Source organism: Schistocerca cancellata, chromosome 3 (assembly GCF_023864275.1).
Source record: "Schistocerca cancellata isolate TAMUIC-IGC-003103 chromosome 3, iqSchCanc2.1, whole genome shotgun sequence".
NCBI classification, from domain to species: domain Eukaryota; kingdom Metazoa; phylum Arthropoda; class Insecta; order Orthoptera; family Acrididae; genus Schistocerca; species Schistocerca cancellata.
This window is the reverse complement of record NC_064628.1, coordinates 288583709-288611611: the sequence shown is the minus strand read 5'-3', so window position 1 is coordinate 288611611 and position 27903 is coordinate 288583709. Positions and strand designations below refer to the sequence as shown.

The 27903-nt window shown below is 40.3% G+C and overlaps 1 protein-coding gene across 1 annotated transcript in view; it reads left to right on the top strand.

The window, feature by feature from the left end:
* The window catches only part of LOC126174969 (dolichyl-phosphate beta-glucosyltransferase), a 119923-nt gene that overhangs the window by 58949 nt on the left and 33071 nt on the right, over positions 1-27903 (top strand). The window contains exon 4 of the mRNA XM_049921439.1: positions 7556-7664. Coding sequence (XP_049777396.1) covers positions 7556-7664 — 109 coding nt within the window. The remainder of the gene's footprint in view (positions 1-7555; positions 7665-27903) is intronic.

Below are 27903 nucleotides of genomic sequence, written 5' to 3'. Positions count from 1 at the left end.
TAGTAGGAATTAAAGTTTAGGGAGAAGAAATAAAAGCTTTGAAGTTTCCTGATGACGATTTAATTCTGTCAGAGACAGCAAAGGACTTGGAAGAGCAGTTCGACAGAATGAACAGTGTCTTGAAAGGAGGATATAAGATGAATGTCAGCAAAAGCAAAATATGGGTAATGGAATGTAGTAGAATTAAATCAGGCAATGTGAGGGAATTAGGTTGGGAAATGAGACACTAAAAGTAGCAGGTCAGTTTTGTTATTTGAGCAGCAAAGTAACTGATGGTGGATGAATCAGAGAAGATATAAAATGTGGACTGACAATGACGAAAAGTGTTTCTGAAGAAGAGAACTCTCTTAACATTGGATCTAGATTTAAGTGTCAGGAAGACAAGTTTAGACAAGAAGAGAATAGAAGCTTTTGAAATGTGGTTCTACAGAAGAATGCTGAAGATTGGGTGGGTAGATCATGTAAATAATGATGAGATACTGAGTAGAATTAGGGAGAACAGAAATTTGTGCACAACATGACTAGAAGAAGGGATCGGTTGATAGGTCACTTTATGAGACATAGAGGGAACACCACTTTAGTATTGGAGGAAATTGTGGGGGTAAAAATTGTAGAGGGAGACCAGGAGATGAATACAGTAAGCAAATTCAGAAGAATTTAACTTGCAGTAGTTATTTGGGGAGGAAGAGGCTAGCACAGGATAGAGTGCTGCATCAAACCAGTTTTTGGACTTAAGGCCACATCACCTGTCTTATGGCATCATATTCCCGGGTTAACCTGTCATTGAGGAAAGAACAATGTTTTCTGCATGTATCCACCCTAGAACATTTTGTAGACAGCTCTTTAACCAGCTGAGCATAGTAACAACATCGTCACAGTACACTTAGTCCCTTACATTGTTTGTTGCCAACAATCAGTCACAGTTTGAAAACAACAGTAACTTTCATAAATGTAATACTGGTAGGAGAAATGATTTACACTATCCATAACTCAGGTTTAGTATGGCACAGAAAGAAGTGAGGTTTCAGCCATAAAAGTCTTCGACCACCTGTCCACTGAAGTAAAGATTTTAATAGAGAATAAAATTAATTTCAAGTACAAACTATCTGCTTGACAACTTCTTCTACTGCAAAGAATAATATCTGAATGTGTAGTACAATTGTGTGTGTGTGTGTGTGTGTGTGTGTGTGTGTGTGTGTGTGTGAGAGAGAGAGAGAGAGAGAGAGAGAGAGAGAGAGAGAGAGCGAGTGAGAGCACACACGTACATGCATCTCTGCATACAAATTTTTGGCTCAGAATAATCCTATTCATTCTTACTGCCAGTGGCTGATAACACATGTTGTTGTGGTCTTCAGTCCTGAGACTGGTTTGATGCAGCTCTCCATGCTACTCTATCCTGTGCAAGCTTCTTCATCTCCCAGTATCTACTGCAACCTACATCCTTCTGAATCTGCTTAGTGTATTCATCTCTTGGTCTCCCTCTACGATTTTTACCCTCCACACTGCCCTCCAATGCTAAATTTGTGATCCCTTGATGCCTCAGAACATGTCCTACCAACCGATCCCTTCTTCTAGTTAAGTTGTGCCACAAACTTCTCCCCAATCCTATTCAATACCTCCTCATTAGTTACGTGATCTACCCACCTTATCTTCAGCATTCTTCTGTAGCACCACATTTCGAAAGCTTCTATTCTCTTCTTGTCCAAACTAGTTATCGTCCATGTTTCACTTCCATACATGGCTACACTCCATACAAATACTTTCAGAAACGACTTCCTGACACTTAAATCTATACTCGATGTTAACAAATTCCTCTTCTTGAGAAACGCTTTCCTTGCCATTGCCAATCTACATTTTATATCCTCTCTACTTCGACCATCATCGGTTATTTTACTCCCTAAATAGCAAAACTCCTTTACTACTTTTAGTGTCTCATTTTCTAATCTAATTCCCTCAGCATCACCCGACTTAATTTGACTACATTCCATTATCCTCGTTTTGCTTTTGTTGATGTTCATCTTGTATCCTCCTTTCAAGACACTGTCCATTCCATTCAACTGCTCTTCCAAGTCCTTTGCTGTCTCTGACAGAATTACAATGTCATCGGCGAACCTCAAAGTTTTTACTTCTTCTCCATGAATTTTAATACCTACTCCGAATTTTTCTTTTGTTTCCTTTACTGCTTGCTCAATATACAGATTGAATAACATCGGGGAGAGGCTACAACCCTGTCTTACTCCTTTCCCAACCATTGCTTCCCTTTCATGCCTCTCGACTCTTATAACTGCCATCTGGTTTCTGTACAAACTGTAAATAGCCTTTCGCTCCCTGTATTTTACCCCTGCCACCTTCAGAATTTGAAAGAGAGTATTCCAGTTAACATTGTCAAAAGCTTTCTCTAAGTCTACAAATGCTAGAAACGTAGGTTTGCCTTTTCTTAATCTTTCTTCTAAGATAAGTCGTAAGGTCAGTATTGCCTCACGTGTTCCAACATTTCTACGGAATCCAAACTGATCTTCCCCGAGGTCGGCTTCTACCAGGTTTTCCATTCGTCTGTAAAGAATTCGCGTTAGTATTTTGCAGCTGTGACTTATTAAACTGATAGTTCGGTAATTTTCACATCTGTCAACACCTGCTTTCTTTGGGATTGGAATTATTATATTCTTCTTGAAGTCTGAGGGTATTTCGCCTGTCTCATACATCGTGCTCACCTGATGGTAGAGTTTTGTCATGACTGGCTCTCCCAAGGCCATCAGTAGTTCAAATGGAATGTTGTCTACTCCCGGGGCCTTGTTTCGACTCAGGTCTTTCAGTGCTCTGTCAAACTCTTCACGCAGTATCTTATCTCCCATTTCATCTTCATCTACATCCTCTTCCCTTTCCATAATATTGTCGTCAAGTACATCGCCCTTGTATAAACCCTCTATATACTCCTTCCACCTTTCTGCCTTCCCTTCTTTGATTAGAACTGGGTTGCCATCTGAGCTCTTGATATTCATACAAGTGGTTCTCTTCTCTCCAAAGGTCTCTTTAATTTTCCTGTAGGCAGTATCTATCTTACCCCTAGTGAGACAAGCCTCTACATCCTTACATTTGTCTTCTAGCCATCCCTGCTTAGCCATTTTGCACTTCCTGTCGATATCATTTTTGAGACGTTTGTATTCCTTTTTGCCTGCTTCATTTACTGCATTTTTATATTTTCTCCTTTCATCAATTAAATTCAATATCTCTTCTGTAACCCAAGGATTTCTATTAGCCCTCGTCTTTTTACCTACTTGATCCTCTGCTGCCTTCACTACTTCATCCCTCAGAGCTACCCATTCTTCTTCTACTGTATTTCTTTCCCCCATTCCTGTCAATTGTTCCCTTATGCTCTCCCTGAAACTCTCTACAACCTCTGGTTCTTTCAGTTTATCCAGGTCCCATCTCCTTAAATTCCCACCTTTTTGCAGTTTCTTTAGTTTCAATCTGCAGTTCATAACCAATAGATTGTGGTCAGAATCCACATCTGCCCCAGGAAATGTCTTACAATTTAAAACCTGGTTCCTAAATCTCTGTCTTACCATTATATAATCTATCTGATACCTTCTAGTATCTCCAGGATTCTTCCAGGTATACAACCTTCTTTTATGATTCTTGAACCAAGTGTTGGCTATGATTAAGTTATGCTCTGTGCAAAATTCTACAAGGCGGCTTCCTCTTTCATTCCTTCCCCCCAATCCATATTCACCTACTATGTTTCCTTCTCTCCCTTTTCCTACTGACGAATTCCAGTCACCCATGACTATTAAATTTTCGTCTCCCTTCACTACCTGAATAATTTCTTTTATCTCGTCATACATTTCATCTATTTCTTCATCATCTGCAGAGGTAGTTGGCATATAAACTTGTACTACTGTGGTAGGCATGGGCTTTGTGTCTATCTTGGCCACAATAATGCGTTCACTATGCTGTTTGTAGTAGCTAACCCGCACTCCTATTTTTTTATTCATTATTAAACCTACTCCTGCATTACCCCTATTTGATTTTGTATTTATAATCCTGTAATCACCAGACCAAAAGTCTTGTTCCTCCTGCCACCGAACTTCACTAATTCCCACTATATCTAACTTTAACCTATCCATTTCCCTTTTTAAATTTTCTAACCTACCTGCCCAATTAAGGGATCTGACATTCCACGCTCCGATCCGTAGAACGCCAGTTTTCTTTCTCCTGATAACGGCGTCCTCCTGAGTAGTCCCCGCCCGGAGATCCGAATGGGGGACTATTTTACCTCCGGAATATTTTACCCAAGAGGACGCCATCATCATTTAATCATACAGTAGAGCTGCATGTCCTCGGGAAAAATTACGGCCGTAGTTTCCCCTTGCTTTCAGCCGTTCGCAGTACCAGCACAGCAAGGCCGTTTTGGTTAATGTTACAAGGCCAGATCAGTCAATCATCCAGACTGTTGCCCCTGCAACTACTGAAAAGGCTGCTGCCCCTCTTCAGGAACCACATGTTTGTCTGGCCTCTCAACAGATACCCCTCCGTTGTGGTTGCACCTACGGTACGGCCATCTGTATCGCTGAGGCACGCAAGCCTCCCCACCAACGGCAAGGTCCATGGTTCATGGGGGGGATAACACATGATCTTGCCTAAATTGTATGATTTCTTAATCTTTGCAGTTAAGTTATAGGCTCCATAGGATGCTCTTAACTGTTTCCCATTGATCAATGTGTGGGATTCAGTAATTCTTTTTCTATATAAGATGATTCCAATAGCCATTAAAAACTGTGCAGGTCTTTTGGATTAGGAAGCAAGTTTCATAAGTGGGTGACTTTCTAATTATGTTAAGTTCCTGACTTTCAATCGCTAAGCATTTTTCCAAATTGGTTACATATTTCATTCTTCAGTATTTGCAGAAATGAAAGCAAATCCATATTGCTGAAATATTTCATCGTAGTTTTGCTTTTTCATGTGCATGTCTACAATTCTATTTCTCTGCACTTACCTGTCATAGCTGAAAGGTCCTGTTGCTGCAGGATCTGTGGTCTCATTATTATGTGTTGACTTGGTCTTTGAAAGATGTAACTACTTATCCATTGCTAAGCTATTTTGAATTATGTATGTCGTGAAACAGTGCCAGCCCCTAACTTGACAAAATCTACTTGCTTGTTTCTGACCTTGTATGCCAAAGCACATTGGAAACACTGGATTACTTTATACAAAATTCTATCAGTTTTACACTAAACAGATAAACACTGTCACTCAAACTGAGAAGTTTGGTGGATCTCTCAACACAACAGGTCATACACTTGTACTATCCATGCCCACTCATTCGGCAACACAGCTAGTTCTTGGGCGTGATTGTTGGAACCTGACAGGAGTTCCCTACACTTCAGTAGTTACACATTGGTCAAAGTAGAGGAAACAGATGGCCTAAATCTATTATTAGTGACAGCCATGAATGATTGCAATAAAATACGAAAAACTGAAACCAATGGTTGTAAGCGGTGAGTGGTTGCAGTTGATCATTTTTTACTATGCAACAAACAATATGTACACTGTTGTGAAAGTGAAGGATAAGATTAAGAGTCACAAAAACATTTTTTTTTCTGGATTACTATGTGAGTCCCAGTTTAAGAAGCCATGCAACGCAGATTTGCTTGTACTGATATGGAACCTATGTAGAGCAGTTGGGTGGGAAATAAAGTAGGCAAGTAGAGGTCAGTGGCTGTGTTCATCCACAGAGAGATTACTTCACTGTTATTATTTGACTGGGACACTTTCTGGAATTTTGTGCTAGAATAGAGTGTATATTACTGAGTTGTGCATGTTTGACGATGATGAAGCATTGTTTCAAGAGAAGTGACCTATGGAGAACAATGTTCACAGACACCAGTGAGATGATCTTGCAACATTCAGAAGCATAAGGCCCTTGTCCAGACTCCCAGTCTTTTTTTTAGGTCTATGATGGAACTTCATGGGAAAATTTCTAAACATGTTGTTTCTGAAGGAATGTCCCATAGTGCTCACTCACAAATCATAAGATTTAACATTGCATTGAACTATACATACACTGGAAAATACAGACACAGCTCTACTGTATTTTATGCCAAATGAAGGCAATCTGACAAGTCAAACAATGTCCCTCACTGTGTGTGAAACATACAATTTGTTTATGAATGCTTTGGGATATAAGACACTAGGAGATATGAAAGTTTGTGTTTGTCCTCAATGCATGCTCGGTGGCCAAGGCATTTAAGGTGACAGCTTGCTTAAAGTCAGAAATCTGGGTCCGAATCATGGTCCAGCACAAATTTTCAAAAGTTGTTATAAATCATATAGCCATTGTACAATCACATTCACAATTTGAGAATACATTTCATAATTTAATGTGGCTGTCAATCGTCAGCAGTGTCATGTATGTATGTCCGAAGGAACATTACATTGAACTATACAGACACTGTGCTGCTGTATTTTATACCAAAGCAAGGAAATCCGATGAGCAAAACACTGTCCCTCCCTCAGCAGGAATCAGGCGATTTGTATGTTAGCATTATGGAATGTAAGACACCAGGACATATGGAAGTTTGGGTTGGTCCTAGAGGTGTACTCGGATGGCAAGGGAGGTTATGGTGATTGCTGGTGTAAAGTGGGAAATCTGGGTTTGAGTGCTGGTCTAGTGCAAATTTTTGAATGTTACTAGTACATGCATGTCCGAAGGAACATTGCATTGGACTATACAGACACTGTAAAATACAGAGACAGCTTTACTGTGGTTTTCTATTTGTGATGTACTGTACTTGCCTCATTTTCTTGACTGCTGCCAGCCATTTCTGTGTAATTTCCCTGAAGTCATTTGTTGTTGTTGTGTTCACAGAATTCTTCTGCTACCATTGCATTTTTTCCTATTCCCCTATTTTCCTTGCTTCATCCCATAACTCTCTAATTGAATTAATAGTGTAACAGTTAAGACCACTGCTCATTATAAATGGGAGTTTGGGCTAAAGTCCTTGCCTGGCACAAATATTCATGCTGTGTCACAACATATTCATTGCAAGAAGGTCTATTCATTCACACTTTTTGTCATGTTTATGGCCTACTGTGAACTAGCTGCAATACGCTTACTGTGATTTTACTGCAGTGTAGAAACGTGTGTTGAAATTAACTCAGTGCGTATACTAGGCCTAATCTGTGGGCACTGTGAGTTGTGCAGTTGTTTTAAGATTGATGTGATAAGATGCTGCATTACCTATTACTGCCCTGTCAAAAACTGACTTTAGTCAATACTGATATTTCTATCCTGTTTCTTTAGCATATATTGGTTTTGTAACAGTCAGTCACTTAAATCCAGGTCATGCTCAGTTAGTTAACATAACCTGTTCTGTTCCACAACTAGTTTGCAGCATCCCCGAAGTGGGTGGCTCATTTATTGTTTTCTCAAGTAAATTTTCTTTTAATACAGTACATGAATTTTTACTGTTAAATTAAGTTCAACCACTTTACCTGTTTTTGATAGTGTATGTGTGCTTTTGCTCACATTATGAGTTTTCTTTGTCTTTATTTTCAGGGTGTTCTAAGCTCCCGAGGAGCTGTTATACTTTTTGCTGATGCTGATGGCGCTACAAAGTTTTCAGAACTTGAAAAACTTGAAACGAGCCTCCAGAAGTTGACTGGAGGTACAAAGTCTCATTATTACATGTATTTCTTTTTAATTATACTTTGCACTGCTGTGGTTCAAAATGCATGAGACCTTCATTCTTCTGATATATGTATTATTATGAATACTTTATTAATATTTAAAACATATCTTATTTGTGAAGAGACAGTAGTCATATTCTGATCTGAATTCTCTTCCCTAACTGCCATTTTATACAGTCTTCACTTCATGAGAAATGTCTCAGATTTTATGAAATCTGTGTCTGATTTTACATTTGCTACTGTTGATAGGGCTAATGTTATGAGTTGATACACTGTTCCTCAGGAATATTGCTGACAGATAGCGTAATTCTAAGTGTACATAAATGGTTTCCTTTGACACTCAGTTGAAGTGAACATAGTCGTTTGCACAAATATGTGTATCATAATCATTGTAGTCTGCAGCAAACTATCTCAGTCACACTATGTGTCATTTTTAATTCCAATAACTGTGTAAACATGTAATATTTAATCCCACTATGGCTACTGGTCTAACTTGTTAATTTTTGTTGGCAGTTGGACTAGTACAAGCAAGATGAACTGAAGATAGACTGGACAGTCATTTGTTTCATTGTGCAGTAAACAGTAAAACAAATTACTCCTTTAATTTTGAATGTGATCAACAGTTACAGAACAGCAGTAGCCAAGCTTTCTAACAAGGTTACTGAGCAGTGTATTGCTACAGTTCATAGCACATCCCATGAACAAATTTCAGCTACGTCTGCATCTTCATGACTACTCTACAAATCACACTTAAGTGTATTGCAGAGGGTTCATTGAACCACTGTCAGACTACCGTATTTACTTGAATCTAAGCCGCACTTGAATCTAAGCCGCACCTGAAAAATGAGACTCGAAATCAAGGAAAAAAAATTTTCCGAAGTCTAAGCCGCACCCGAAATTTGAGACTCGAAATTCAAGGATGGAGAAAAGTTTTAGACCGCACCTCCAAATCGAAACAAAGTTGGTCCATTGTAACATGAGACACAATTTAGGTCAAATGGATGAAGATACAGCTACAGTGGTTTGGTTCAAGTCATAAGCTTGACAGTTAAGCTTTACCAAGTAGCCATTGCTATGTGTCAGGCGCTCCGTCCTTATTTGTACGGGTACCCTTCCTGTTTCATGTGCTTCGTGAATCGATTGCTTATTTTGCTTTGATCTGATAAGTGGTGTTCTCTTTGTTATAGGTGTTTACGTCACTCTAAGCTGAAACTGCATTATTTTAATGTATCATGCATTGTTTGTCGCATTCTGATAAAGAGTGTTTACAACCTGTCACTGCTCGCGGCATGGCTTGCTTTTGTGCGCGCTACCGCGGCTTACAATAAAAACAAAAAGAGAGGAATTGTCTCATAAGCGAAACAATGGCAAGAGACTGCTATTTGTTGTTACTCACACTGCTACTTTCTTTGATAATAATCAACAAGAACCAAATAATCTGCGTATGATAGAAGATGTTCTGAACTAGAGTTTAGCAAAATTTTTTCTCCGTTTGAAAATCTTTGCAAACGCCTCTTTAGTACATTACATTCTGCACAGAAATTAGAGTCATCTTAGATTTAAAAATCTAGTCAGTTGCCGTGCCTCATTTCCTACTGTATCACTATTCAGCATAAGAATAATACGAATATAAACATGACATGATATGTATATTCTTCCGTGTTTGCTGTTGTCTCACTCTAGTTTCATAGTTTATTAGGCAGACAGGATTTAAATGAGATAGCAGCAAACACGAAAGAATACATGGCATAATGTTTACATTCTTCTACCTTTTCTTTTAATTTATTTACTGACACAGAGGTTTTGGGCCAGTATTTATTTTTGTGCCTGCAAAGCATGCCTGTGTAGCGCTACATATATTCAAAATGGTTCAAATGGTTCTGAGCACTTGGGACTTAACTTCTAAGGTCACCAGTCCCCTAGAACTTAGAACTACTTAAACCTAACTAACCTAAGGACATCACACACATCCATGCCCGAGGCAGGATTCGAACCTGCGACCGTAGCGGTCGCGGTTCCAGATTGTAGCGCCTAGAACCGCTCGGCCACCCCGGCCGGCTACATATATTCGACGGCAGAAGTTAGTTGCGGCGGCACCTACAAACATTTTTCAGAACTTCCGCTTACTTTGCACTCGATTCTAAGCCGCAAGCGGTTTTTGGGATTACAAAAACCGGAAAAAAAGTGCGGCTTAGATTCTAGTAAATATGGTATTTCTCTACCATTCCACTCTCAAAACAGCATGCAGGAAAACCAACACTTAAATTTTTCTTTATGAGCTCTGATTTCTCGTATTTTATTATGATGATAATTTCTACCTATGTAGGTTGTTGTCAAGAAAATATTTTTGCATTTGGAGGAGAAAGTTGGCAATTGAAATTTCATGAAAAGATGTTGCCGCTGTGAAAAATCACCTTTATTTTAGTGATTGCCATCCCAACTTGTGTCTCATATCCATGACACTCTCACCTATACTTCATAATAATATAAAATAAGTTGCCAGTGTACTCTGATCACAATCTATTGGTTATGAACTGTAGATTAAAACTGAAGAAACTGCAAAAAGGTGGGAATTTAAGGAGATGGGACCTGGATAAACTGAAAGAACCAGAGGTTGTACAAAGTCTCAGGGAGAGCATAAGGGAACAATTGACAGGAATGGGGGAAAGAAATACAGTAGAAGCAGAATGGGTAGCTTTGAGAGATGAAATAGTGAAGGCAGCAGAGGACCTAGTAGGTAAAAAGACAAGGGCTAGTAGAAATCCTAGGGTAACAGAAGAAATACTGAATTTAATTGATGAAAGGAGAAAATATAAAAATGCAGTAAATGAAGCAGGCAAAAAGGAATACAAACGTCTCAAAAACGAGATCGACAGGAAGTGCAAAATGGCTAAGCAGGGATGGCTAGAGGACAAATGTAAGGATGTAGAGGGTTATCTTACTAGGGGTAAGTTAGGTACTGCCTACAGGAAAATTAAAGAGACCTTTGGAGAAAAGAGAACCACTTGTATGAATATCAAGAGCTCAGATGGAAACCCAGTTCTAAGCAAAGAAGGGAAAGCAGAAAGGTGGAGGGAGTATATAGAGGGCCTATACAAGGGCAATGTACTTGAGGACAATATTATGGAAATGGAAGAGGATGTAGATGAAGATGAAATGGGAGATACGATACTGCGTGAAGAGTTTGACAGAGCACTGAAAGACCTGAGTCGAAACAAGGCCCCGGGAGTAGACAACATTCCATTAGAACTACTGACGGCCTTGGGAGAGCCAGTCTTGACAAAACTCTACCATCTGGTGAGCAAGATGTATGAGACAGGCGAAATACCCTCAGACTTCAAGAAGAATATAATAATTCCGATCTCGCATTCAGGAGGACGACGGTTCAATCCCGCGTCCGGCCATCCTGATTTAGGTTTTCAGTGATTTCCCTAAATCACTCCAGGCAAATGCCGGGATGGTTCCTTTGAAAGGGCACGGCCGACTTCCTTCTCCGTCCTTCCCTAATCCGATGAGATCGATGACCTCGCTGTTTGGTCTCTTCCCCCGAACCAACCAACCAACCAACCAATAATTCCGATCCCAAAGAAAGCAGTTGCTGACAGATGTGAAAATTACCGAACTATCAGTTTAATAAGTCACAGCTGCAAAATACTGATGCGAATTCTTTACAGACGAATGGAAAAACTGATAGAAGCTGACCTCAGGGAAGATCAGTTTGGATTCCGTAGAAATGTTGGAACATGTAAGGCAATACTGACCCTACGACTTATCTTAGAAGCTAGATTAAGGAAAGGCAAACCTATGTTTGTAGCATTTGTGGACTTAGAGAAAGCTTTTGACAATGTTGACTGGAATACTCTCTTTTTAATTCTGAAGGTGGCAGGGGTAAAATACAGGGAGCGAAATGCTATTTACAATTTGTGCAGAAAACAGATGGCAGTTATAAGAGTCGAGGGGCATGAAAGGGAAGCAGTGGTTGGGAAGGGAGTGAGACAGGGTTGTAGCCTATCCCCGATGTTATTCAGTCTGTATATTGAGCAAGCCGTGAAGGAAACAAAAGAAAAATTCAGAGTAGGTATTAAAATCCATGGAGAAGAAATAAAAACTTTGAGGTTCGCCGATGACATTGTAATTCTGTCGGAGACAGCAAAGGACTTGGAAGAGCAGTTGATCGGAATGGACAGTGTCATGAAAGGAGGGTATAAGATGAACATCAACAAAAGCAAAACGAGAATAATGGAATGTAGTTGAATTAAGTCGGGTGATGTTGAGGGTATTAGATTAGGAAATGAGACACTTAAAGTAGGAAAGGAGTTTTGCTATTTGGGGAGCAAAATAACTGATGATGGTTGAAGTAGAGAGGATATAAAATGTAGACTGGCAATGGCAAGGAAAGCGTTTCTGAAGAAGAAAAATTTGTTAACATCGAGTATAGATTTAAGTGTCAGGAAGTCGTTTCTGAAAGTATTTGTTTGGAGCGTAGCCATGTATGGAAGTGAAACATGGACAATAACTAGTTTGGACAAGAAGAGAATAGAAGCTTACGAAATATGGTGCTACAGGATGCTGAAGATTAGATGGGTAGATCATATAACTAATGAGGAGGTATTGAATAGGTTTGGGGAGAAGAGAAGTTTGTGGCACAACTTAACTAGAAGAAAGGATCGGTTGATAGGACATGTTCTGAGGCATCAAGGGATCACCAATTTAGCATTGGAGGGCAGCGTGGAGGGTAAAAATCATAGAGGGAGACCAAGAGATGAATACACTAAACAGATTCAGAAGGATGTAGGTTGCAGTAGGTACTGGGAAATGAAGAAGCTTGTACAGAATAGAGTAGCATGGAGAGCTGCATCAAACCAGTCTCAGGACTGAAGACCACAACAACAACATTGATGTCCTCTGTCAGTTCTGTCTGGTATGGATACTCCAGCAGAGCACGAACAAATGTAGTGTAGGCTTTAGTAGATCAGCTGCATCTTCTAAGTTTTCTTTCAATATAACTCAGTCTGGCTTGCCATCCCCACAACATTTTCTATGTGAAATGGAAGGACTGAACCAGAGACTTCTAAGTTTCTGTGACAAGATAAGCTGCGCCATAGAGTTGAGAACTGTAGAGTCCCCCTAAATGGATCAGGTGTACACCACACACAAGAGGCTGCTACTTACGTAGCTGACTGTGTATAGGGTGGATACAAGGATTTTTTTTTATATTAACTGTGATAGCTTTAAGAAACACAAAAGTGTCAGTGGAAGGCCAAAAGAAATGCCTGCCACAAATGAGAGTATTAAAATCCTAATGGTTAATTGCCGAAGCATTTGCAACAAAGTGCCAGAGTTTGAAGTGCTCCTGAAAAGCAGTGGAGCTCACGTAATACTAGTTGCAGAAAGCTGGTTGAAACCTGATATTTACAGCAGTGAAATTTGGGGGGGGGGGGGGGATAATGTAAGTGAATAATGAAAGGATAGGCAAATGGGAACTGGAGGTGGTGTATTTGTCACAACAGTCAAGAAACTCAAATCGACTGAGATAGAAACTGAAGCTGCAGAGACTTTATTTGGGCAAGATTCAGTATCAGCAATTGGCATAAAATGATAATTGGGTCCTTCTATAGCTCACCAGATTTGTCTCCAGATTACAGTTTCATTAGAGTGTTATCACTAGGGATAAGATAGATACTGCCTACAGGAAAATTAAAGAGGCCATTAGAGAAAAGAGAGCTCAGATGGATAACCAGTTCTAAGCAAAGAAAGGAAAGCAAAAGGGTGGAAGGAGTATCTAGACGGTCTATACAAGGGCAATGTACTTGAGGGCGGTATTATGGAAATGGAAGAGGACATAGATGAAGATGAAATGGGAGATATGATACTGTATGAAGAGTTTGACATAGCACTGAAAGACCTAAGCTGAAACAAAGCCTCAGGAGTAGAAAACGTTCCATTATAACTACTGATAGCCTTGGGAGAGCCAGCCCTGACAAAACTCTATCATCTGGTGAGCAAGATGTATGAGACAGGTGAAATACCCTCAGACTTCAAGAAGAATATAATAATTCTAATCCCAAAGAAAGCAGGTGTTGACAGGTGTGAAAATTACCAAACTATCAGTTTAATAAGTCACGGTTGCAAAATACTAACACAAATTGTTTACACACAACTGGAAAAACTGGTAGAGGGTCAGTTTGGGTTCTGTAGAAATGTTGGAACATGTGAGGCAGTACTGACCCTATGACTTATGTTAGAAGATGGATTAAGGAAAGGCAAACCTATGTTCTAGCATTTGTAGACTTTTGACAATGTTGATTGGAATACTCTCTATCAAATTCTGAAGGTTTCAGGAGTCAAATACAGGGAGTGAAAGGCTATCTACAATTTGTACAGAAACCAGATGGCAGTCATAAGAGTTAAGGGGTATGAAAGGGAAAAACTGATTGAGAAGGGAATGAGGCAGGGTTGTAGTCTATCCCCGATGTTATTCAATCTGTATATTGAGCAAGCAGTAAAGGAAACAAAAGAAAAATTTGGAGTAGGAATTAAAATGGAGAGGAAATAAAAACTTTGAGGTTCGCCGATGACATTGTAATTCTGTCAGAGACAGCAAAGGACTTGGAAGAGCAGTTGAACGGGATGGACAGTGTCTTGAAAGGAGGATATAAGATGAACGTCAACAAAAGCAAAATGAGGATAATGGAATGTAGTCAAATTAAATCAGGTGATGCTGAGGGAATTAGATTAGGAAATGAGACACTTAAAGTAGTAGATGAGTTTTCCTTTTTGGGGAGCAGAAGAACTATGATGGTCAAAGTAGAGAGGATATAAAATGCAGCAGACTGGCAATGGCAAATAAAGCATTTTTGAAGAAGAGAATTTTGTTAACATAGAGTATAGATTTATGTGTCAGAAAGTTTTTTCTGAAAGTGTTTGTATGGAGTGTAGCCATGTATGGAAGTGGAACATGGATGATAACTAGCTAGACAAGGAGAGAATAGAAGCTTTTAAAATGTGGTGCTGCAGAAGAATGCTCAAGATAAGATAGGTAGATCATGTAACTAATGAGGAGGTACTGAATAGAATTGGGGAGAAGAGGAATTTGTGGCACAACCTGACTAGAAGAAATGATTGGTTGGTAGGACATGTTTCTGTGGCATGGAGGGATCACCAAATTAGTATTGGAGGGCAGTGTGGAGGGTAAAAACCATAGAGGGAGACCAAGAGATGAATACACTAACCAGTTTCAGAAGAATGTAGGTTGCAGTAGTTACTTGGAAATGAAGAAACTTGCACAGGATAGAGTAGCACTGAGGGCTGCATCAAACCAGGTTCTGGACTGAAGACCACAACAGCAACAAGGCATCCTGTGAAGCATTGCTAAATGCCTTCTCAGAAAACTACCTAGAACAGATAGTTAGGAACCCCACTCATGATGGAACTACAGTATATTGGATGTAACGGCAACAAATGGACCTGACCTCTTTGAGGATGGCCACATTGAAACTGGTATCAGTAACTACGTTCGTTTGTGGCAACAGTGATTACTTAAGTACCAAGAATAACTAAAACAAGCAGATAGATATTATCTGCAGTAAAGTAATAAAAAGTCAGCAGTATCATATCTCAGTGAGGAACGTGAAACTTCCAGTGCAGGGCAGAAGCAAAAAGAGGAACTATGGTCTAAGTATAAAAGAATAATTGATCAGGCACTGTATAGATGTACGCCCAGGAGAACAGTTAATAATGGTAAGGAAACTCCATGGTATACAATCACTGTAAAGAAATTTATAAAAAGACAAAATCTACTGCATAATTTGTGTGAAACAAAGCACAGGGGTACAGATAGAGAGGTGCTGAATGAAATGCGTTTGGCTGTCCAGAAAGCAGTGCGTGATGGCTTCAGGTAATTAGGTGCTGTAGCAGAATATTGTCAAATAATATTTCACGAAACCCATAGAAATTCTGCTCATGTGTAAATGCTTTAATGGAACCAAAGTTTGTGTCCAGTCCCTACTGAATGAGACAGGAACTGCAATTGAGGAAAGCATAGCAAAAGCTGAAATACTTAACTCCATTTTCAAATGTTACTTTACAAAGGAAAACCCAGGAGAATTGCCCAAATTTAATTCTCATACCACTGAAAAGATGAATGAAATAAATATTAGTGTCAGTGGTGTTGAGAACCATCTGAAATCGTTAAAACTGAATAAAGCTCCAGGGCCCAATGGAATCCCTGTCAAATTCTATACTGCATTTTCCACTCTTCTAACTATAATCTACTGCAGACCCTTGAACAAAAGAACATGTCCAGTTCCTGGAAAAAACCACAGGTCACATCCGTTTACAAGAAGGATAGTAGAAGTGATCAACAAAACTGCTGTCTAATATCCTTTATACCTTGAACAGGATGACCCTCCATGCTAAGTAGCATGGATTCCAAAAACATCGAATATGTGAAACACAATTTGCACTTTTCTTATATACTGTCCTTGCAGAGGTTCGAATCCTGCCTCGGGCATGGATGTGTGTGATGTCCTTAGGTTAGTTAGGTTTAATTAGTTCTAAGTTCTAGAGGACTCATGACCACAGATGTTAAGTTCCATAGTGCTCAGAGCCAAAACACTGAGTACTGTTGTGCCATGCAGCATGTAATTGTAGTCACGCAACATCAGCATGAGATAGTGATCAGGTACAGTTCTGGAGTTGAGTGCGTGGATGCCAGCCTCTTCGTTTCTTCAGGATGAGGTGCAGTGCAGGTAACCATGGGCTACATGATGGTCAGATTATTTCTTTCTTAAGCATCCCATCAAATTCTGCGATGGCCAAATGATCAGGTGCCAAATGCATGGATCTACAAGATACCAGAGGACCATCTGTAGTTTCAGTTCTATGCACCGTATTATTTGATATATGTGTAGGTGTGCATGGAGGTCTGCTCAAAGTTGGAAACTGTCTTAGAAGAGAGGCATACTTCACTACAGATGCCTGCATCAGCTGAACACTGTGCACTGATGTATTGTATTGAAGGCCTGCTGTCATCAGTCCAGTAATGTGCCAGGAGGTCGGCTCTTATAATCGGCTCCGTAACGTTGGTGATAGTGAAGTCTCGGTTGAACGGGTGGTGCAGTCATAAATTCAACTCGATCCATGGTGTTCCATGTGTTGAAGTGGACGAGTTATTAGCGACAGATAAACGGAATGCCATAGGCAGTCTACAGCTGTTCACTGAAGTTCTTGGTAGGATGTTTAAATCTGAGCTGGTGTCTACCAGATACATCTGGCTGGGACCTTGTATCACTAATGAACAGGCACCATAACTTTGTGGGGCAGTCAGTTCTGCCTACTACTGACTGCTGCTTTCATTTTAGTATGAACATGGTGCTGTACATTTTTGTACTTGTTCACTGAACCTATGGTGTTACCAGCACATAGATTGTTCCATGCTCGATGACGCAGCATTGGTCGACGATCAGCTTGTTTTTATCTTCAGCGATAACATCCTCTACCTTTCCAAGCACAACTATAATTGAGGAAGTGTTTAGTGCTTTGTATTGTTTTATAACAATGAAAATAGTCAATTTTTGACAGTATAATGTAATGGATAGATAAAAATATCTACTCACCAAATGATAGCAGGAAGACACACATGTAAAAAAGTGTTTTATATATGCCAGCTTCGGAGCCAGTGGCTCCTCCTTCTGGCAGAAGGGTTGAAGGGGAAGGAAAAGGGGTGAAGGAAAAGGACTGGAGGAGTTTAGGAAGGAGGTTAGAGTTTGGAAAAGAGTCGCAGAACCCCGAGTCAGGGTGGACTTACCAGTTGGGATGAGAAGGAAAGACTTTCCTTCTCATTCCATCCTATAAGTCTCCCCTGACCCGAGGTTCTGGGTGACTTTTCCAAACTCTGCCCCTTTCCCTAAACCTTTGCGATAGCATCATACTGAACTGTGTGCTGCCAATGAGTCAAACTATTTGCACCCAACTGTTACTGTCACTGTTGTTCTAGTGCCCGGCACTGCCACTGTATTAACCTGTGGAAGTGCAATGGCCTCTTGAATTTGATTGGCGAGCTCCATTACGGTGTCCAACAACATTTCCATTTGTGACCCCATGATCGCTTTGACTTGTGATGGCAGCCTGCTGCTCCACAGTGTTTGTAGTAGATTGTCAGGAACTGTAACTGTATATACCTTACTCCACAAACGATGCTAATATTGCTGACCGCTTGCAGTTGCTTATGTCTTCTTGTGTCAGCACGTGATGGATTCGCTTCCTGTGCGATGCTGTGACTCTTCGGATTAATCCAATGTGAGCCTTTTGTATTAATCTCTTGAGATGGTGCAGTAATCACATCTTGTACTTCTGCGGCATAGTGGTGGTCAAGTTGACTCACAACAAGGGTGAATTTCATCGAGAGCCATTCATGCGCTCCTGTGCTGCACTTCCCAGCTACTGCTAAAGTGCTCTGTGTCATTTTCTAACCGTACCACAACCAATCTCTGGTTGAGTGGTAATGTGTGAGTCAGTTTGCTCAGTCATATTATGTGTCTATTCTGACACCGAGCACCACATCCAAACAGTGTGGAAACATTTATTACCTGCAAGCATAAAATATGAAAACAATGAATTAAACATTTCCTGGCCAATGCACCAAATTGTAGCATAGTGTGCCTTTACCTCTGTGATAAGGTGAGTGGGTAAGACATGTAGCTACATCTTGCTGGTGCCCAGATAGTGTGGTAATTGACCTCCACTTAAACCCACTTACCTTGGCGCTGCATATCATCCCACTGACTGAAGTTTCTACGTGCATCTCATTTTCAAAAAGCGCAAGCACACAGTATGATCTCTCTATAGCATAGTTAAAGCAGTGAGAAACCCTTGCATTTTTTATGAAAGGTTTTGATTCATGCACCAGTCAGAATAAATTTGACTTTTGAAAGGAAACTATTTACCTTGAAGTGCAGTGGCTACCTAAAAAAAAAAAAAATACAAACAAAGCAGCAGCACGAGAATACACATATAAAAAAAGGTTTTACACATGCAAGCTTTTGGAGCTTGTGGCTCCATCTTCCGGCTGGAGGGTTGAAAGGGAAGGAAGAGGGGTGAATGAAAAGGGGTAGAGTTTGGAAAAGTCACCCAGAACCATGGGTCAGGGGAGTCGTACTGGACAGGATGAGAATACCTCTTCCTTCCCTTTCAACCCTTCTGCCAGAAGAAGGAGCCACTGGCACAGAAAGCTTGCATACATAAAACACTTCTTTATATGTGTGTTCTCGTGCTGCCACTTGGTGAGTAGATTTTTTATCTATCCAATTACATTATATTGTCAAAAATTGGTTATTTTCATTTTTATAAAACAATACAAAGTGTTGGTCCTGTAACTGCAGGGAAACTTCATTTTAACTTGGGGAGTCTGTGGCAATATTATTCTATCAATGATCTGAAATCTTCCTGGTGGCCGTGTACCCCTTTTCAGTGAGAATACACTGTAAGATCTGCTATGTTGGCTCTGATTGCTTCCACACATACACCCTCTGGTACAGAATTTGAGCTCATATTATGTAATGAAATTAATTATGTGCAAAGCAAATATATGTTCCATATCACTACTCCTTTTTTGAATTTGAATAAATCCATATCACAGTAGCTCACAAATCAATCACATGCAACCAAAATATTCAGTAACCATCACTGAGGTGGAATGATGCGGAATGGAATGTGGACCTCATAGAGCTGCACACTACAAGTGCAAATGAGCTTAGAAAAGTATTTAGTTTACAGAAATGGGACATGTGAACATTTCATGAGGTTTGTAACTAAACTTTTTGCCTAATTGTATCTCTGGTTAATAACAAGGGTGACTTTAGGTTGACATAGGCAATGCACAACCCCAAAACTAGGACTAAAAATGATTTCCATACAGAGTATGCCCCCTTATCTAGAGTTCATAGTGGGGTTTTGTACTGTGGCACAGAAGTCAGTAACAAGTTGGCAGTAAACATCAGGCAGGAAATTGAAAGTCCTCAGTTATTCAAAAACAAAGGAAAAGAATATAGTCACTCTTTGTATATAATATTTGGACCCAGAGATGTAAATTCTGCATAATTGTGGTGCTTGTATTCAACAGTGCTTGGCACAGCTAGTATATGAAGAGCTGATAGTTGTTTATGTAAAATTATGTAAATAATTTGTTTGATGTATTAGATAAAAACAGCAGATGATTAGTATAACAGCTGTTATTTTTAAGCGGCTGTTTTCTTCCCAAATACTTTAGGATTAAAGTAGACCTCTCACCAAAAAACAGAAGTGTTAAATTATTGATAGGCACACACAAAGAAAAGAAAACTTGCTAACTTGCACTCTCCACCCAACAGTTTCCCCTTCCTCTGTCCTGTTCCCCCCCAGCCCGTGTCCACACATTACCTTCATCGTGTGCTGCTTCTGCTGCATCGTACAATTGTGCAGGCCCATATACCTGCCACTCCTCCCTCCTGCATTCCTAGCTGGCTAACTCCAAGCTGTTATCCACAAATCCCCTGTCCCTCTGCCTGCCTCTCGCCACCCTCTCCCTCTATACATCCCACCCGACACTACCCTCTCCACAATTAGCCTACCTGCTGCAAAATAGCATTGGCATTATTAGTCTGGCCAGCACAGTGTATATATATATATAACAGAGGGAAACATTCCACGTGGGAAAAATATATCTAAAAACAAAGATGATGTGACTTACCAAACAAAAGCGCTGGCACGTCGACAGACATACAAACAAACACACAAAATTCCAGCCCTCGCCACCAACGGCCGTCCCGCCAGGAAAGAAGGAAGGAGAGGGAAAGACGAAAGGATTCGGGCTCCAAGGGAGAGGGCAAGGAGTCACTCCAATCCCGGGAGCGGAAAGACCCACCCCAGGGGGAAAAAAGGACGGGCACACACTCGCACATACACACATATCCATCCACACATATACAGACACAAGCAGACATATACAGAGGCAAAGAGATGTCAGTCGAGGCGGAAGTGCAGAGGCAAAGATGTTGTTGAATGACAGGTGAGGTATGAGTGATGGCAACTTGAAATTAGCGGAGATTGAGGCCTGGTGGATAACGGGAAGAGAGGATGTATTGAAGAGCAAGTTCCCATCTCTGGAGTTCGGATAGGTTGGTGTTAGTGGGAAGTATCCAGATAACCCGGACGGCGTAACACTGTGCCAAGATGTGCTGGCCGTGCACCAAGGCATGTTTAGCCACAGGGTGATCCTCATTACCAACAAACACTGTCTGCCTGTGTCCATTCATGCGAATGGACAGTTTGTTGCTGGTCATTCCCACATAGAATGCGTCACAGTGTAGGCAGGTCAGTTGGTAGATCACGTGGGTGCTTTCACACGTGGCTCTGCCTTTGATCGTGTACACCTTCCGGGTTACAGGACTGGAGTGGTGGTGGGAGGGTGCATGGGACAGGTTTTACACGGGGGGGGGGGGGGGGGGCGGTTACAAGGGTAGGAGCCAGAGGGTAGGGAAGGTGGTTTGGGGATTTCATAGGGATGAACTAAGAGGTTACGAAGGTTAGGTGGACGGCGGAAAGACACTCTTGGTGGAGTGGGGAGGATTTCATGAAGGATGGATCTCATTTCAGGGCAGGATTTGAGGAAGTCGTATCCCTGCTGGACAGCCACATTCAGAGTCTGATCCAGTCCCGGAAAGTATCCTGTCACCAGTGGGGCACTTTTGTGGTTCTTCTGTGGGAGGTTCCGGGTTTGAAAGGATGAGGAAGTGGCTCTGGTTATTTGCTTCTGTACCAGGTTGGGAGGGTAGTTGCGCGATGCGAAAGCTGTTGTCAGGTTGTTGGTGTAATGGTCAGGGATTCCGGACTGGAGCAGATTCGTTTGCCACGAAGACCTAGGCTGTAGGGAAGGGACCGTTTGATGTGGAATGGGTGGCAGCTGTCATAATGGAGGTACTGTTGCTTGTTGGTGGGTTTGATGTGGACGGACGTATGAAGCTGGCCATTGGACAGGTGGAGGTCAACATCAAGGAAAGTGGCATGGGATTTGGAGTAGGACCAGGTGAATCTGATGGAACCAAAGGAGTTGAGGTTGGAGAGGAAATTCTGGAGTTCTTCTTCACTGTGAGTCCAGATCATGAAGATGTCATCAATAAATCTGTACCAAACTTTGGGTTGGCAGGCCTGGGTAACCAAGAAGGCTTCCTCTAAGCGACCCATGAATAGGTTGGCGTACGAAGGGGCCATCCTGGTACCCATGGCTGTTCCCTTTAATTGTTGGTATGTCTGGTCTTCAAAAGTGAAGAAGTTGTGGGTCAGGATGAATCTGGCTAAGGTAATGAGGAAAGAGGTTTTAGGTAGGGTGGCAGGTGATCGGCATGAAAGGAAGTGCTCCATTGCAGCGAGGCCCTGGACGTGCGGGATATTTGTGTATAAGGAAGTGGTATCAGTGATTACAAGGATGGTTTCTGGGGGTAACGGATGGGGTAAGGATTCCAGGCGTTCGAGAAAGTGGTTGGTGTCTTTGATGAAGGATGGGAGACCGCATGTAATGGGTTGAAGGTGTTGATCTACATAGGCAGAGATACGTTCTGTGGGGGCTTGGTAACCAGCTACAATGGGGCGGCCGGGATGATTGGGTTTGTGAATTTTAGGAAGAAGATAGAAGGTAGGCGTGCGGGGTGTCGGTGGGGTCAGGAGGTTGATGGAGTCAGGTGAAAGGTTTTGTAGGGGGCCTAAGGTTCTGAGGATTCCTGGAAGCTAGAATTTTGTGTGTATATTTGTGTTTGTTTGTGTGTCTATCGACCTGCCAGCGCTTTTGTTATATATATATATATATATATATATCTAAAAACAAAGATGATGTGACTTACCAAATGAAAGTGCTGGCAGGTCGACAGACACACAAACGAACACAAACATACACACAAAATTCAAGCTTTCGCAACAAACTGTTGCCTCATCAGGAAAGAGGGAAGGAGAGGGAAAGACGAAAGGATGTGGGTTTTAAGGGAGAGGGTAAGGAGTCATTCCAGTCCCGGGAGCGGAAAGACTTACCTTAGGGGGAAAAAAGGACGGGTACACACTCGCACACACACACATATCCATCCACACATATACAGACACAAGTAGACATATATATTTGGTCTTTTAATATGTCTACTTGTGTCTGTATATGTGTGGATGGATATGTGTGTGTGTGCGAGTGTGTACCCGTCCTTTTTTCCCCCTAAGGTAAGTCTTTCCGCTCCCGGGACTGGAATGACTCCTTACCCTCTCCCTTAAAACCCACATCCTTTCGTCTTTCCCTCTCCTTCCCTCTTTCCTGATGAGGCAACAGTTTGTTGCGAAAGCTTGAATTTTGTGTGTATGTTTGTGTTCGTTTGTGTGTCTGTCGACCTGCCAGCACCTTCATTTGGTAAGTCACATCATCTTTGTTTTTAGATATATTTTTCCTTCGTGGAATGTTTCCTTCTATTATAACCATATATATATATATATATATATATTTGTGTTTGTTTGTGTGTCTATCGACCTGCCAGCGCTTTTGTTATATATATATATATATAAAACAAAAGCGCTGGCAGGTCGATAGACACACAAACAAACACAAATATACACACAAAATTCTATATATATATATATATATATATATGAAAATAATAGAGGGAAACATTCCACGTGGGAAAAATATATCTAAAAAGAAAGATGATGAGACTTACCAAACAAAAGCGCTGGCAGGTCGATAGACACACAAACAGCGCTTTTGTTTGGTAAGTCTCATCATCTTTCTTTTTAGATATATATATATATCTGTGTGTGTGTGTGTTACTCCAGCTCATCAAAGAATAGCTCCAAAATCAAGCAAGTTTTCTTTCTTATCTGTGTGCCTATTGAGAACTAACTGCTTCTGTCTTTCGGCGAGTGTTCTCCTTTAATCCTAAAGTCCTAAAATCCTAAAAAATCTCATGCTGAGTAGTAAGGGGTGACCTGTAAATAATCAACTAGAAGAAAGACAGTGTCCCACATTTATTTATGACAACTGGTTTTGGTAAACAGAGTAACCATCATCTGATCCTCGTATGGGCTAATAACTGTGCCCAGTTTGACATATAAATTTTCTTCAAATTTTAATTTGTTCGATAGTTGATGTAAGATGCACTGGCATGTCAAAGTTGAAACTAGTATGTACAGTATGTTAAAAGGTAAACCAGTATTTACAAAGTGCTACGCCAAGTTCATCCATGCCGTATTACAGTTCATACAGTACATCACTGATGCAAAAGCACCAAGTAAGGCGATTTTACACATGCGATCTTGGCTGAGAAGTTCTCTTTCTTCAAATTAAAGTATTTACATTCTCCAAGAACTTTATTACAAATGTTTTCCTTCCAAGATACATATACACATATAAACTAATCTTTAAATAGTTCCCATAATTATAATTGTGAGTAACTTAGAACTGGTCAGAATTTATTGTTAGCGTACTTTACATAAGTAGCCTGCAACGCCTGCTTCTGTCTGTTAATGTATTTCTTGATTCATTCCACATACATGTGGAACGTGAGGTGTGCATGAATGAAAGAATGAATCATCAACATCTTGACTGTGTACACAACACAATTTCATGCCCTATGAGGTAAAATTGCACAGAGAAACTGCACCAAGATTTTGTGTTTTGTAGTGCCTTTGTTCTCATTCTTGACCTTTCTAAATTTGTCTTTTAGGAGCCACTCGTTTATATAAACAACCACTATAGTCAAGACCGTCTAAGAAAATCCTTGACAGCTTGCAGCATTGTTGGCAGCTTTCAGCTGTGAAGTGCTAGTGGCTGCAGGCAAAAACAGTAGCTGGCTATGGAGCCCTGACAACATGAAGGCATTGGCTTAGAGACGTTTACAAAATTGCGTTACATTATCAGTTGACGTAGTCCCATGTATCTGCCGCACGCAGTCCTCTGCAGCTGTCAGGGATCAACTCATGCTGACTTAGCTATAGGTGGCACTATTGAAATGTGACAGTGTTATTGTTTTAAAATATGTCAGCTAAGAAATTGGCCAAATAGTTAGTTTACCATGAATTTTTAAAGAAACAGTATTCTAAAGAAATGTAAATTCCGCATGAAGCTTTCCTTTTGGTGATTTTTTATGATTCGTGTTCAGAAAAGGTAGATCAAAATCAGTAGTCGTTCTGAAAGACATTGATAGGCATCTCGAAAATTGCAGTAAATTGGATTTTGCATGAACATTCAGCTGTGAAAAAGATCTGTTTTTGATAGCTTCCACACAGTTTTGCCAAAGCTCAAAAATGTTAATTTGTCAATTGTAAGGAAATTCTCAAATAATTCAACCAAAGAAATGCAAAATCTGTATTCAGCTTCATAGCAGGAGATGAAAATTGGATATATTCATACTCCCTGGAAATGAAGCTGAAATCAGCTGTTTGGTTGCTCCAAGTTTAGCTGAAACTAAGAAAAGTTGTTTGTTCGTGAAGCACTTACATGAAAATGATCACTTGTTTCTGTGTCTAAACTGGAATGTGTCCATTACTGAAGAGGATTGAAGAAAAGTTAATGCTGAATGGAGTATATCCTTTTTCTACCACAAGTCAGATAAAATCAGGAAAATAACCAAAAATGTGTCGTTCTTTATCATTACAGTGGTGTCTGTCAGGAAATTGATTATTTGAAGGAGAAAATCATTAAATTAATATTTCATTGCCCTTATTTATCTGAATTATTGCTTAATGACTTCTTTTCATTCCTTTATGTTATTAAAAATGTATGAATGGAGATTTTTGTCATCTGAAGGACATGTTGAATCCTTCCAAAACCAGATTTTTTAGATGCAAACACAGTGGGAAAAAATGTTTCCAAAATTAGTTTTAATGCATGCAAAACTGTATAAATTCCAAAGGTGAATGTTTTGGCAAGCAATAAAAAATTTTCACCACAAAGTTTTCTTTCTTTGTTTTTGTAAAATCTTGAAAGGTGGCCCTAATATTAAAGATCTTTAAGTGCTCTCCCAGTGCTATAACATATGGCAGTGGAAAATCCTGGTGAAACGTAAACAATTTAGGGGCAAAGGTAACAATTCACCAAGCAGTAGAGCTGTTGCATTATTGACAGACACATAAGCAGGACAGAAAACTTGCTGGCATTTTGACATTTTTTTTAGCTGGATTGCATGTGTGTGCGCACACATGCACCCACCCACACACCTGTACATGTATATTGTGCTGGCTGAATACGCAATGTTGGGGTTGCAACTTGACTGCATTGAGGAGTTGTATTGGGTGGAATGAGAGAGGGGATAAAATTTGTGGCTATACTAATTAGGGGCCTAAATGCAACTTCACTAGATGAAACAAAGAATATGGACAAGCTTGATTCGATGCACAAAGAATCATGTAGACAGCTTACAAAATATTATGCAGTGTTGAACAAAGATCTGTGTTCTACACCTAACAGAGTTTTTTATTGGTGACACACTAAATCAAACCTCTTGTGTTCAGTTTGTGTACGGTGTGTGTGGAAGTGTGGACATTCTGCGAGAAGGAGAGCCAGAATTCAAAAGTTTGTTAATACTGTGTTCGGTTATGTGTGTGTCTGGTTGCCACACCTCAGTCTGCTAAAGGTGAGTCCTCCTTCTTCTTCTTATGCAAGTCATTCACAGCGCCTCTTCCAATCTTCTCATTTCGTGCAAAGACTGTTGTTCACATTTCCTCCCATTGTAATCCTCTTTGGTTCAGATCTTCCCTCACCTGAGCTCTCCATCTTGTTCTTGGTCTTCTTCCAGTTTCTGTCCATTTGAGAGCTCTTTGTGGAAGAGTGATCGCCTTTCCTTTATTTAATGAGCAAACTACTCATTTCATTATGCTACAACATTTAAATAAACTTTTTATGAGTTCTGCTTTTACTTTGGACTATGGTCTAGATGATGAAATTAATTCTCATTCCTGTAATTTCAAGAATAATTCAGTGTGAGTACACATCCTAATATGTGTCCATGACTACTGACAGAAATGAACACTCAGGGTCATCTGCACTCCATCACTAAATGTGAAAACCCACTGTCGAGTCAAGAGAGACAGTTTTACTTGTCTTTGAAACTTACTGATGCTATTGCGTAATGAAGCTTGTACACATAAAACTGCATACAGCTGCAACAGCAATTACCTTCAGTGTGTCTAGTTTTCAGAGAATTAACCAGTTGAAAGGACTATGAGAATAATACAGTAAAAAAAACTCAGTTTGGCATGGGTTGTACTTACAAGTATCTCGTACTATGTTACTGCGTACACAAAATCCAGTCTTATTTCATATATTACCATTCACCATATTGTTTTATGCGATTATTTTCTGGAGTAATGCAGCTGAAGTCATTAACAGATTTATTGTGCAAAAATGAGAAATAAGAATATTTCGTTAAATGAATAACAGTGCATTCTGCAGAAATCTACTCACAGCAAATGCCACACTATAAGATACCGAGATAGTTGTTATGTCGATTGTTTCTGGAGCTGCGTTTCAGAGTGTGTTCTGTTTTCTGGTTTTCTGACGCAGATGTCCTCACCAAATTACGCTCAGACATAACTGGAAATTAGAAATTCATGTAGATTGGCTAGAGGACAAATGTAAGGATGTAGAGGCTAAGGTAGACACTGCCTACAGGAAAATTAAAGAGACCTTTGGAGAAAAGAGAACCACTTGCATGAATATCAAGAGCTCAGATGGAAACCCAGTTCTAAGCAAAGAGGGGAAAGCAGAAAGGTGGAAGGAGTATATAGAGGGTCTATACAGGGGTGATGTTCTTGAGGACAATATTATGGAATGGAAGAGGAGGTAGATGAAGATGAAATGGGAGATATGATACTGTGTGAAGAGTTTGACAGAGCACTGAAAGACCTAAGCCGAAACAAGGCCCCGGGAGTAGACAACATTCCATTAGAACTACTGACAGCCTTGGGAGAGCCAGCCATGACAAAACTCTACCATCTGGTGAGCAAGATGTATGAGACAGGTGAAATTCCCTCAGACTTCAAGAATAATATAATAATTCCAATCCCAAAGAAAGCAGGTGTTGACAGATGTGAAAATTACCGAACTATCAGTTTAATAAGTCACAGCTGCAAAATACTAACATGAATTCTTTACAGACGATTGGAAAAACTGATAGAAACCGACCTTGGGGAAGATCAGTTTGGATTCCGTAGAAA